The 14,179-nt window shown below is 34.4% G+C and overlaps 2 protein-coding genes across 2 annotated transcripts; both read left to right on the top strand.

Moving 5' to 3' along the window:
• Nucleotides 1–1,369: 1,369 nt before the first annotated feature.
• On the top strand, nucleotides 1,370–4,883 carry LOC117616404 (2-oxoglutarate and iron-dependent oxygenase domain-containing protein CP2-like). The gene is made up of 9 exons (XM_034345715.1): nucleotides 1,370–1,848; nucleotides 2,328–2,375; nucleotides 2,598–2,774; nucleotides 2,850–3,000; nucleotides 3,111–3,197; nucleotides 3,608–3,732; nucleotides 3,960–4,078; nucleotides 4,471–4,582; nucleotides 4,669–4,883. Exons 1-9 carry the CDS (start codon nucleotides 1,546–1,548, stop codon nucleotides 4,702–4,704), a joined length of 1,158 nt encoding a protein of 385 aa, XP_034201606.1. The 5' UTR covers nucleotides 1,370–1,545; the 3' UTR covers nucleotides 4,705–4,883.
• Nucleotides 4,884–11,301: 6,418 nt separating this feature from the next.
• Nucleotides 11,302–12,801, top strand: LOC117614075 (E3 ubiquitin-protein ligase RHA2A-like). The gene has a single exon (XM_034342758.1). The coding sequence runs from the start codon at nucleotides 11,813–11,815 to the stop codon at nucleotides 12,338–12,340; it is 528 nt and encodes a 175-aa protein (XP_034198649.1). The 5' UTR covers nucleotides 11,302–11,812; the 3' UTR covers nucleotides 12,341–12,801.
• Nucleotides 12,802–14,179: the final 1,378 nt, after the last annotated feature.

Genomic DNA, 14,179 nt, shown 5'->3' with positions numbered 1-14,179 from the left:
ATTATTAGTGCTAAGAATGAGTATATCACTAAATATCTCCTTTTTTTTTTTTTTTTCCCCTAACGAGTTGGCTTTATTTGTAATGTTTCCTAATAACCCTTACACAAAATGAAATTGATGCATGATCCATGCCAGCAATTTTTTTTTTGTTGGAGCACCCGTTTTGAATTGCATTAATATAAAAAAAAATAATCAAAACATTGTAATTATATATCTTTCAAATTGATAAAAGAATATTGTACTTCTTAATATATATAAAATGATATTGAGGAGGAGAATAATCGAAAAAGTGGAGTCAAATGCAGTGATAATTAGTCTTATCTTAATATAACTTTATATCTTTTTTTTTTTTTTTTACAAGAGCAATATTTTAAAGGCTTATTATCACAAAACATCCCTAAGGTTTATAAAACTATCAAATTGCATCCTTAATTTTTTTTTTTGTGTCATTCGTGGTTCTCAAGGTTAATATGTGTTATCACAAATGGTCCCTGCCGTTAGGTTCCGTCAAAAACTCCGTTAATTTACTGATGTGGCATAAATATATATCACAAAACATCCCTAAGGTTTACCCACCTATCACAAATGGTCCCTACAAATTTTTTTAATTTTTTATATTTAAAATTCATAAATTTTGGTTTTCTTTTTAAAATTTTATGAAATTTAAATTATTTAAAAATACATATTATATTTTAAATACATGTGGCACTATATTATTGTAATGTGGGCTCCATATATATGCCACATCAACAAACTAATAGAGTTTTTTTTAAAAAATTTAAAATTCATAAAATTTAAAAATGAAAAAAACTAAGGGTTTAGGGTTCATAAATGGTCCTCAAGATTAAAATCCTTCTATAAATGGTTTTTTCATTTATAAATAATTTTTAAAAGAAAACTAAAATGTTATGAATTTTAAATTTTAAAAATTAAAAAAATTCCTAGGGACCATTTGTGATAAGTGTGTGAATCTCAGGGATGTTTTGTGATACATATATAAGTCACGTTAGCAAACTAACAGAGTTTTTGACGGAACCCAACGGCAGGGACCATTTGTGATCGCACATATTAACTTTGAGGACCACGAATGACACAAAAATACATTAAGAATGCAATCTGATAATTTCGTAAACCTTATGAACGTTTTGTGATAATAAACCTATTTTAAATCATTCTAATGTGCACGGGTCAGGTTCAAATTTCAAATGAAGGGGATGGCTAACCTAACTCACATTTGCGCAAAATTATTATCTTTAGAAAATTGTAGAATGAATTAATCGGACTACTTGAAAATATGTGGATAAGTTTCTAACACCACGTCAGAGCGTCCCCACACTCTAATAAAAACCGTCCACGTCATAGTCCTCGGCTCACACGTCCACTGTTACGGTTAACCAACGAACCACAGGAACCCCAAACCCTAACCTGCTGCTCAAACTTCTTCTTCTTCTTCATTTTCAATTCTTCAAAACCCTAACAAATTCCACCAATTCACTCGCCCTACCTCTCTGGAAATCCACAATCTCTCTCTAAGCGTCCAAGACCATGTCTATAGACGGCTCAGCCGAGCGAAGAAAGCAACCGCCTCAGACTCAGACGCCGAGAACAGGCAACGGGAACTGCGGCATTTCTTCGATGAGCTTGGCAAACAGGCTGAGACTGAACCCTAACAAGGAGCACAAGCCGGACAGCTACGACGACCTTCATCAATTGGAGTTTAGTCCCTTGCTCTTCAGCTCGCTGGAGCGCTACTTGCCTCCCACCATGCTCAATGGGTCACGTGACCTCAAGCTCCAGTACATGAGAGACATTCTCCTACGCTACTCGTCCGAGAGTGAGCGCACTCGTGTAAGAAAATGGCAATTCTCTGCTCTCTCTCTCTCTCTCTCTCTCTCTCTCTCTGGTAAATGCTGGAAACTGAAATTGAACGTGAATTGTGGAAGTTTCGGATTCCGTATTCTTTCATTTTTAATTGTGTGGATATGTTGAGAGTGTGAAATGAGCGGGCTGCACTTGCAATCACGACAGAATGTGCCATCTTTTTTAATTCTTCAGAAACGATGAGAAATTGGGAGAAAAGATAAGAATACGAAATGAAGATTTTGATAGACGTGGGATTTTGGGGATTTGTGAGTATATGAAGCTCCATTCTTGTCTTAAATTTTGGTTTTTGATGGGATTTTATTTCTGTGTGTAGCTGAAGGAGATAAGCTCTATAAATAATATATGGTTCTGAACACCAGGGGCAATGTGCTCTGGCTAATTGATCAAAGTAACGTCATTATGTTCCTGAGAGGCTCATACTTTTTCTCTGTTCGAATAAACAGGTTCAACGACATAGAGAATACAGGCAGAAGATCATCTCACACTATCAGGTGCGTTTAATGGCTAATATGCTGTTGACTTTTTGAGACATGCTATAATATGTAAACAACACCTTTATGTTTGAGTGTTGCAGTGATTAAAGTTAAGTCTCTTCTCTTTGTACTTCTGGAAATGTTAGATTGAGTTTTCTGCATAAGACATACAATTGCATGCATTGACTTCCATACATACATACATAAATTTCCTTCTTAATTGTTCCTTCCTCTTTGTAGCCTGTACACAAGGAGTTATACACTATGCAAGCTGCACAGTTCTTTGTCCCCTCATTTCTCAAAGCAATCAATGAGAATACAGAGGATAGCTTTAGAAGTATAATGGCTGAACCCGCTCCTGGAATTTATACATTTGAAATGCTTCAGCCATACTTCTGTGAATTGTTATTATCCGAGGTATCATTTTTTATATAAATGAATTTTTCCTGTATACTATCTTTTCTGTTTTCTTATCATATTCTGATTGCTTAGGTGGAAACTTTTGAAAGGTGGGTCATTGAGACAAATTTCAGAATCATGCGACCAAACACAATGAATAGATACGGTTGTGTTCTTGATGACTTTGGCCTAGAAACAATGCTTGACAAGTTGATGGAGGACTTTATACGCCCTATGTCTAGAGGTATTTCATCTCTAATATTGTAAAATCATAATTAGAAAAAGAAAAAACACATAATATGAAACATTAGGACTAATGTTATACCTCATTTTTTTTGGTTGGTATTTATATAGTTTTCTTCCCCGAAGTTGGTGGATCCACGCTGGATTCTCATCATGGTTTTGTTGTTGAATATGGAACTGATAAGGATGCAGAGCTTGGTACGTATCCATCTGAAAGTTTTGGATTTAGTTTTCTAATATGAAATTTGTATTTGAAGCCCCTCTCTCTCTCTCTTTCTCTATACCGTTTCCACTCTTTCTATTTTCTTACTCCAGGGAGTTATGCTCTAGACTGCAGCATAACACTGAGGCTTTAATATTTAAAGGCACAATAATGTACTATGTTGCATCTGGAGTTATTTCTACTTATTATAATTTTTTTTTTCTCACAACAGTTTTGAATCTTGGTTTAGCTGATATGATTTCTCCTTTTTGTTTTCATAATTGCGTTCAATTTGTTCAGTAATGTATGTCTGTTACTTCCTCCGTCTGTCTACATCTTGAAGCCCTGGGCGCTAAATTTATGGCTTTTTAAGTTTTTATGAACCGACGGTAGCTTTATATTGTAGGTTTTCATGTGGATGACTCAGAAGTCACCTTGAATGTTTGCTTGGGCAAGCAATTTTCTGGCGGAGAATTGTTCTTTCGAGGTATTCGATGTGATAAACATGTAAATTCAGAGACACAATCAGAGGTACGCTAGTCTTTAAGATATTTTTTAGTACAGTTTTTTATGCGGCGTCACACTTTTCAACCTGCAGTAATACAAATTCTTTAGAGTCTCATATTTGATATCATTTTATTTCATGATAAATGGTAACTAGCAAGTTGCATGTTTATTTTTATATTTAATATTTTTTTTACGGTTTACTGTGTAATTATTGAACTTTTTTCTTGGAATTTTTGTAATTGTACTCATAGGAAATCTTTGATTATTCTCATGTTCCGGGGCATGCGGTTCTTCATCGTGGTCGCCATCGGCATGGTGCTAGAGCCACAACATCAGGGTGTCGAGTCAACTTACTACTGTGGTGCAGAAGGTACCTTTCTCCTCTTTGAGGCCCCCTTAAAAGAAATTCAAGAAACCTAACTGAAGCATTTTAAGGATATCACAATCTCCCTGAGTTTTAGTACTTCATGTATCTGCTCTATGTGGAATAGGTATCCAATTAATACAACGTACCAATTTGTTCATGGTTTGGTATCAGGTCATATTGAGTTTTTTCTTTTTGGGGTCAAGGATATTGGTTCATTAGAACTCAGGAATTTTCTGCTTGCCGGCTGTCTGAGTAAATGACAATCAGTTTTGTAGAAGCTTTCTAAGTATTTCTTACAGTAAATGTCAATCATGGGGTTTGACTGCAAGGATTATCTTTAATTATGCATTTCTGTTTATCAATTTTCTCAGTGTGTATCCCCAATCTTTTTGTAGTTCGGTCTTTAGAGAGCTGAAGAAGTATCAGAAAGATTCTTCTAACTGGTGTGGAGAGTGCCAGCGTGAGAAGAAAGAAAGGCAGCGTCAATCAATTGCTGCCACCAAACTGGTAGTGAAAATTTGATATGAAAAAGAGAAAAAAAAATCAGTGTTTTTATGCTTGGATCGCTTACTGCATATGAATTTTTTTTTCAGGAATTGCTCAAGAGAGATGGAAAACCCACTTCTTGAGATGTTCTTTGTAATGGTTTTTTATCTTTTCTGCCAATACTCTTCTCGAGCATTTCATCATGTAACTTTTGCTTGTGAAGTTGTAAATTTACAAAAATCTCATCCTTATTTATTTCATCAATATAGACTGCACTACAGTTAGGCTGCTTGTTAGTAATATGAAGAGAGATTCACTATTATACCCAACGTGATGCCTTTACAATGCTTCAGTGCTTCTGCAAGTTACCTTTGATGTTATGCTGTTACTTTTTTTTAATTTTTGGTAGTTACATAGAGTGTGCTTTTAAGTTGATAGAATTATAAAGAGCGAGGTTTGCCCTTTTTCGTTAAATCATTTTGCCTTTTCATTATATGCCCACCACCATCCACATACAAATCTCACCAAATTCGAAATTTAGGAAATGGACGACCATATGACCTGCCTTTGGATCTTAATTCGTCAGTTTGACCCGGTCTCTACCCACCCACCTTGATCAAAGTATCCAAGTCAACTCACCTCAGACTTCTCAGTAGGTCTACTCAAATGAGATCCCCACAACACATTGGTAAAGAGTAAATTCTCTAATAAGTATTTTATGTTAAAAATTAGTTACATATTTCTAATATCGAGAATTTCGATTATTGGATTGTATGTCCGTTTGTATATTGAATCTGATATCTAATGAATGTAATCTAAAAACCGAGATGATAAATATGTTATCAATCTTAACTTAAATACTTAATAGAGAATAAAAACCGTATGTAAATTTTTGCCTAAGGCTAAAGCCACATCCAGAAGGTTGCGAGTGAGTGCATGAACATGTCGATTAACCGTCTAAATTCTTTACAAAGTTTTAAAAACAAACTCACATGCATTAATGACTCACAATAATCCTCCAACGAGTAAAATGCTAGCACAGGATTCCTCGTAGCCCAGCAATAGGTAAAAATGGTGTTCAAACTCTTGGAAGGACATAAACTTGAGTCACACCTTGATGGGTGAAGGTAAAAGTGCCCTTTTCATAATGAATTTTATAAACATATACGTGTCAATGGTGTTATTTATAGGTTGAAGAAAACCTAGGTGTTATTTATATAGGTTATAATTCTAAAGATTAATAAAAACCCTATTGTTGTATTGTTCTGATGGTGGCCACTGGGCACACATATTTTAGTCCTAAATGTTGATCGATAGGCAAGGTTGTCTGCCTACACTTTTGAGGTGACAGATTAGAGTGATTTCTTTACTTAGCAAAACCAGTGACGCTTTCCTTCCTTCTTCTTCTTCGTCTTCGTCTTCTTCTTTTTAATCAATAAATAAACTTCCCCCTTTTAGTGACCTGTCAAGTACAATGAATGGGCATCATTTTCCAAGCTTCCTTACCTACTAAATTTCTTTGGGGATTTTCTGGACTCTGCAAGACCTAAAATGCATCCGAAAGGGATTTCTTTTAATATTAGTTATTATTTTGTAATTCATTGCTTGTGTTGTGTGTGGTCCTACCAACTCCGACCCATCGTTGTCATTCTCACCACCACCCTCCCTCAATATCATTATCATGGATCAATCAACATATCATCTCGATTCTTCTTAATCAACATATCATCTCGATTCTTCTTTTAAAAAATGCCTTCAACTCAACTTAATACGTGTATTATTTGCACTTTTTTCACCAATTAGACAATAGATTTGGCTGCTCTAAGCACCTTACGTTCATGATAACATTTTCATATAAAAACTTTGTTTTTAATACACGTGATATTTGGATATGTGAATTTGAACACAAGACCTCAAGTAGAAGAATAACTATTCTTAATCATCTTGCTTGTGAAGATATTATATTGGACTATTGTTTCAAGTCTCCCATCAACGTTGAAGGGACAAAATTTGTTAAAAAGGAGAGGATGGTGATCAATCTTTTGTGGTCCTATGACAAGGCAAATGGCAAAGGCGATCGAGTTGAGACCACATTCCATATAGGGTTAGATATCAAAAGAGGGAAGCTGACAAACCCAAAAATCATGATGAAATTTTTTCAAGTCCTCATTTGCTTTATAATTCCTTTATCAACAACACAACAGCTTGCTTTGTTTGTGGTTTGTATCTAGGACCAAAAATTAAACAAAGGTCTATAGTCGGCGGATACGCGGATCTTTGTGGACGGTGGATATTGCATCATGCATCTCTTAATTATTAATTATTAATTATTTATCCTTTAAGTCTCCTATTAACTCTAATCATATAAATTTTAGTCCCTCAATTTGGAGATGGATATATAGATGTAAGATTAAGTTAGTCAGCGGAGATCACGGAAAATCTCTCCCCAATCCCACCGCCCAATGCTTGTTATTAGTCCATCATTATTAATCAGACATGTCTGTATTTATGTTGGAAGTATCCTGCTCACAACAATTTCCATTTTGCCACCACACGATACCTCTTTAATTTCTCTCTCTCCTATTCTCATTTTCTAGCTTCATATCCAAAAACTTTTTTCTTGTGGTTCACGATGATTTTATATATATATAACTAATATTATGTATGTACTCATGTTGGAATGTGGATGCTTTTTTATGACTTTGTTTTTTCATCTTTTTATCAGGAATTAGTAGGCCGACTTAGATAATGTGATCACTATATATATATATAGCATATGGAATGTGACATGTACCTGTTTAATAATATTATTATATTGATTACCACCCATAATGCAGCATGCTTTATCAACAAAGCAACTCCTTTTAGACTTAATTAACTAATATTAAATTAATGAAACCAACCAAGCCACTGGTTCTGACCCCCCCAAAAAAAAAGAGGAGCATTTTTTTTTTCTTCTAAAAAATGAAGGAGAAAAAAAAGATATTTAATCATCTAATAAACCGCCACCGGAAATAGAGTTTCTTAACCCAATTAAATAATGCAAACCTAGCTTAGCTAGTGGAGATGGGACGGGCCATATTCAGATTAAGACAGGCTAGCTGCCAGTAGTTAACTTAAGTACTCCTTCGATAGGATTGGGATTGGATTGGACTTTAAACTTTGGAATATGGACGGCCATTTGCAATTTCGTACAAGCGTAGATGTATTAGCTAGTTTTGGACCCTTCGCCCGAGTATTTATAATAACAAAACAAACGTAATTGTCAGGTTAACTTTTTGAAATAAAATACAGAGGAAAAAAAAAAAAGGGGAAAGCTGAGGAGCAAAAAGAAAACCAATATTAAGTATATATTTATGACAATGAGAAATCACATGGAAGAACATGCATGTTTGCTTGCTTGGGATGACATTGACGACTAGGTCTTGTTGGAATGATTTGTGTTTAATTTACAACTAACTATATATAATTATGATAGCAACGACGACCAAACACAACAGAGATGGATAATTGATGATGTTAATGATAAGTAGAAAGCTGGTAGAGAATGCTTGTAAGAATTATTAGCAGTTTGATTGGTTTTTATGTTGAAAGAAGACGCATGCATAATGCATCTGTATATCGATCTAAACCCATATAGCTTCATTGGTTTTTTTTTGTAGCCCTTTTCTCTCTTTGCTTAATAACCCATATGCATTGTCGTGTACACAATAGGGCGCTGGATGTTGATGCATGCATGCATATGTATATCTAGAGACCAGAGGAATTGTTTGAGCGCATGACTCTGAATCCTCCACTAAAATTTGCTCCAAAAGATTACGTATCCATATACTTATACTTGGTGTGTTTTTTTTTGTTTTTGTTTTGGGTCTTGGATATATTGGTGCGTAGCTAGCTCCACATGTGTGCCGAGTGTCTCGTGTGTGTTGTGTATAGACGACAATGCATATGAATATGGGGCGCTCAGTACGTAGTATTACTTATTATAGTAAATTTGGCTTACATCTTTTAAATTCAACTTACTTTACCTGCAATCCTTCACTTTTTGTTCCTATAAATAATACCTAATTTTTATAAGTAAAAACCCATGACTAGGATCCAAGTCATTAAGTTATCTTATTAAGCTCAATTTCTGATTTATTATAATTTTTTCATTGTCAAAATACACCCATTTATATTTCAACGTGTAATGGGGAGGTGTTTTAATTTTTGGTTCCCCAATTTATTGTGGTGATTCCCTCTAAAAATTTTGTTTGCAATTAATTATCCGCTTTATTATTAAAATTCATCAATACAGTTAACAATGTGTTGGCTGAAAAAGGCAATTTTCTTTATTGCCTTTTTGAAATTTTGTTCCATCTTTCCCCGATAATAATCTACCTATTTTAGAACTTGGATTTCATTTATTGTACCTAGTTTTTTGATGGATAATAATCTACCTATTATTATTATTTTTTTATAAATTATTGTGTATCTATATTTTCTATAAATTATTGTGTACCTATTTTTCTGTAAAAAAATTTAGTAGAAATATACCTATATTTTATTTAAATAATATACCTATATTTTTATACCTATATATTTTTCATAGGTACATTATTGGATATGAAATTTACAGATTTTTTTTTTTTTTTTTTTTTTTGGGTTTGCAATTTTAGGGGCTATATGTTAAGGGAATGGCAACTAAAAGAAATGGGGTGATTGATATGCTATTAATAGGAAGTATTAATTACAATTATGGTAGTTAATGAAATGCTTGAAATAAATTAAAAATAAAATATAAAGTCTGGTGGCAACAATGTAAAAATATAGAAATAATATGACCTCTTATATCCTACTGGTAATTTAAATTTGAAATCGGGTTTTACACATAAATTTATAGAGTGATGGGTATATGTCTAAGAAATAGAAAATATGGGGACCTATACTGGACAAGCCCTACTTATTAAGATGGTAAAGAGTTCCCTCACTGCTATATTTAATTTGCTAATTAAAATGGGATCGCTTTGATGAAATTATGAAAATCATAATTAGTTAATCAAGCTAACTTTTAAAATGTATGTGCAGTTTATATTTATGCCGATGATATTGGTTTGTTTAAATAGTAAGCAACGCAACATAACGAAGCTAGCCTATAAGGCAAAGGAAAGGACAATAAATTAAGGGAGTTGATTTTCCCACTTCCATTTTCTCCACTTACACTCATTTTGCTTTTTCATACTTTTTAATTTTTTGTTGTTGTTGTCTATTTTCTATTCTATCCTTACCCTACATTAATTTCTTTTTCTTTATACTTAATTTTTTACACTAATTTTTTTTCCCTAATAACCAGTCATCACATCTTCTTCATTGATCATAGAAAAAATATCAATTTTTGGTAATTATCAATACCATTACCTTGACATTACAAATTTTGAATTTTCAGCAATCTCATCTATATCAAAGATAATATTCAGTAAAAGAAATAATATAAAAGTGAAGAAAAAAAATATTAATGTAGGGTAAGGATAGAATAGGAAATAGAAAGAACAAAAAGGAACAAAATTGATTAAAAAGCAAAAGGAAGTGTAAGTGGAGAAAATGGGAGTGGGAAAATCAACTCCTTAAATTAAACACATAAAACGCATTTAAGATGCCCTTTAACGCAATATAATATAATATATTGATTTTAGTAGAAATGTCACCTCAATTTATACATCAATTTTAATTTGTTATTTTAAAGAAAAATTTAAGCAAAATATCACCTTAATTTTTCAAAATTTATGTTATTTTAAAATTTTTTATTTTTAAGGGTATTTTAAAAATGAAAAAAAAAATCCAAAAAGAAAATGAGAGAAAAAGAGCACTTAAAAAACTGAAAAGTGCTTTCTTTTTTTGGTGTGAGAAACTGAAAAGTGCTTATGTGAGGAATAAAGAAGAAAAACCAATATGAGAGGGGGGGGGGGACCATCCTCACATGGTAGAGTAGAGTCTAGTGATGACGGCATCATCGATGCACCGAAATTTCCTACTCTCTTTGCCATTTCAAATTTCACATTTGGCTTGGGCCCCTCTTTCCATTTTCCTGAGTGATTTTTTAGAGGATAGGAAGTAGGGGTGGGCACGGTATGGTACGGTATTGAGCCCGTACTGTTCAAATAAACTAAATTAATATTTATTCATTAACAGATTCATCAAATTCAAATGGTTAAAACTCATGCATTATGGCTTACAAATCAAAATAGTTAAAATCCAAATGGTGAAGGAGAATTTTCAAGTCCTATGCAACTCCATACCCAATAACAAAGCTCAGTCAATTATTATGATGCATACAGGGAAATTTATGCTAATACAGTCAGTGAAAGAAACCATATACATGAAACAGCTTTTAATTATCAAATGAATCAAAAATTATATTTTAGTTATATTCGGTACGGTACGGTATTGATCGGTACCAAAATCTTAATACTGTTACCATACCATATTCTATTAGTATGATACGGTACGGTACCGAATATCTCCTCATACCAAATGAAACGATATAAAATCGGTATAGTACGGTACGGTTAGGATACGATGTTGGTATTTCAGTATAAGATGCCCAACCCTAATAGCGAGAATCACGTATACACAAAAGATATGCGAGTCTCATTTTTCATGCGAAAGAAAAATTCAGCCGTTCCAGTCCAGAGCACGTGATGAGTAACGTATATACATCTGAGTGTGTTGACCACGTTATAGAGAAAGAAAAGAAGGTTGAGAATTGAGAGGTTGAGAGGCAAGTGAAGTCGTAACATCAGCCTTTGGCGGACACCCAACCCCTGTGCGTTTGCGTCCCTGTCCTCTCTCTCTCTAGCCCGCGTATAATATTGCCCGCCGACGAGCGATTCTAGCCTTCCCTCCCCCTTTATTTATTTACCTAATCACACACTCTAGTCATCTGGTCTTCTTTTTCCCCTCTTCCTCCCTAATATCGAATATATTCTCTCTCTTATATGTTATGTTATATCTCTCTCTCTCTCTCTCTCTCTCTCTCTCTCTCTATATATATATATATATGTGTATATATATATATCTCTAGCTAATTCAGAACCCACTTCTCCTCTCAGTTCTACCTCACATCTCTATTTCATCCACCATATTTTTAAACAGACCCAACAAAACAAAATACAAAAAATTTATGATCTTTAGAGTTGAGAGCATATAATTAAACTTATAAATTATACGTATGTATAAAAAGTGCTGTTTTTCATAGTAGAGAGAGAAGAGATCATGGGGTTACAGAACCAGCTGAACGACGTGTCGTCGGACTCAATCCCACTCTTACTCATCGCACTCATCGCCAGCTTCATCAACCACCTCCGCTCCTCCCTCTTCCACCTCCTCCATTTCCTGGGCCTCAGCAACCCAGGCCCAGGCCCAGACTACGACGATGGCCTTCTCGTGGGCTCCTCCGTGGGCTCGGGCCTCGCGGGCCTCGCCGTCCTTGCCGACCAGCTCGCCCTCAACCGCCACTTGTCCTACCAATACGATCGCAACCGCCATGACCAACAGAACGATGCCGTCGCGAGGTCACGGGATTGCGATTGCGTGGTGTGCTTGTCCACCTTAAGGGATGGGGACCAGGTCCGTATGCTCAACTGCCGACACTTGTTCCACAAGAGCTGCTTCGACGGATGGCTCGACCACCTCAACTTCAATTGCCCTATTTGCCGCTCTCCCCTCGTCCACCGTGACCTCGTCGCCCACAGGGGCCGCCGCCTCGCCGCCGGCCTCCTCCACTGGTTTTCTCTCCGCTGAATCGATTGGACGAAGATGATGATGCATGTTACAATATGATCAAATGGGTCCCATCCGCTATCTGCTATATCCACCCACCCATGATGATGATGATGATGATGATAACGGCGAATCCATCGATTGCTGGTGGCTCCTTTCTCGTTCTTCTTGCCTTTTCATTTTTGATATTCTAGAGAGTAGTTGGCAGTTTTTGACCATAGACTTTCTTTTTTATTGTTTGGTCCTTCAAATTTCTCCCTTTTTTTATAATTATTTTCCTTCCATAACTATCTTCCTCTTCTTCTTCTTCTTTTTTCTTTTTTTTGAAAAAAACTCTCGGGGGTTTTTTTTTATTTACTGCTGTAAATTCTTGGTGTTTCTAATCTTAAATAAGGAAAGAGGGATGTCCAATTTTTAGTTGTGTACCAGATTATTTCGAGTATTTATGTTATGGAACCAAATGTGTGTTTAAAAAGATTTAATTACTTTCCCATGTTTAATCTATATAAAATGAAGGCTTATTATCACAAAACGTCCCTAAGGTTTGCGAAACTATCAGATTGCATCCTTAATGTTTTTTTTTGTCATTCGTGGTCCTCAAAGTTAGCATGCATGATCACAAATGGTCCCTGCCGTTAGGTTCCGTCAAAAACTCCGTTAGTTTGCTGACGTGGCATATATGTATATCACAAAACATCCTTGAGGTTCACACACCTATCACAAATGGTCCTTATGAAATTTTTTAATTTTTTAAATTAAAAATTCATAAAATTTTTGTTTTCTTTTTAAAATTTTATGAATTATAATTATTTTAAAATATATATTAAATTTTAAATACATGTGACACTATATTATTGTAGATGTGGGCTTCATATATATGCCACATCAACAAACTAATGAAGTTTTTAAAAAATAATTTAAAATTCATAAAATTTAAAAATGAAAAAAAAAAACTAAAGGTTTAGGGTTCATAAATGGTCCTCAAGATTAAAATCCTTCTATAAATTGTTTTTTCATTTATAAATAATTTTAAAAAGAAAACCAAAACTTTATGAATTTTAAATTTTTAAAAAAATAAATTCGTAAGGACCATTTGTGATAAGTGTGTAAACCTCAGGGATGTTTTGTGATATATATGTATGCCACGTCAGCAAACTAACAGAGTTTTTGACAGAACCTAACGTCAGGGACCATTTGTGATTGCACATACAAACCTTGAGGACCATAAGTGACACAAAAAAAAATTAAGGATGCAATCTGATAGTTTCGTAAACCTTAGGGACGTTTTGTGATAATAAGCCTAAAATGAAATATACTTCCTTTTCTTTTGGTCTGATATAAAAAGAACTCAGCGGAGCAGAGGGAAGAACATTGGTGAAAAGAAACGTGGGACATACACAAAGTGAAGAAAACGTTTCTCTGTAGTTGATGATCAAATAATGTAAAGCCCAAAACATCCCCAAAGACGCCCATATATAATGCGAAGCCCAAAACTTTGTCCATAGGAAAATCATGGGAAAGCGTTTCTCTGTGTTTACTTTAATCTAATATAAACAACAAGGAGAGGGAATCAAATTCGGTTGCAGTGGGGAGCATACTATTTTAGTCAACTCGGCTAAATCCATGTCTTCGTTTTGGTCAACTTGGTTAAACCCATGTCTACACGAATATGTGTTATATATCACTCACAAACTGCACATATTAATCAAACTAAAATATATTGCGGATTTGAAGATGTAAATTAGGATGTGACGTTTGTAAACAACTTACGTCAATTAAACTTGAGAATTTTGTGCACATGAAGATGCAAATTGGAATTTATTCTGACCTTTTACAGTGGACCATTCATGCCAGTTTCAA

The sequence above is a fragment of the Prunus dulcis genome, chromosome 1, assembly GCF_902201215.1.
Source record: "Prunus dulcis chromosome 1, ALMONDv2, whole genome shotgun sequence".
Classification (NCBI taxonomy): domain Eukaryota; kingdom Viridiplantae; phylum Streptophyta; class Magnoliopsida; order Rosales; family Rosaceae; genus Prunus; species Prunus dulcis.
The sequence above is the reverse complement of the archived record's forward strand: the minus strand, read 5'-3'. Positions and strand labels throughout refer to the sequence as shown.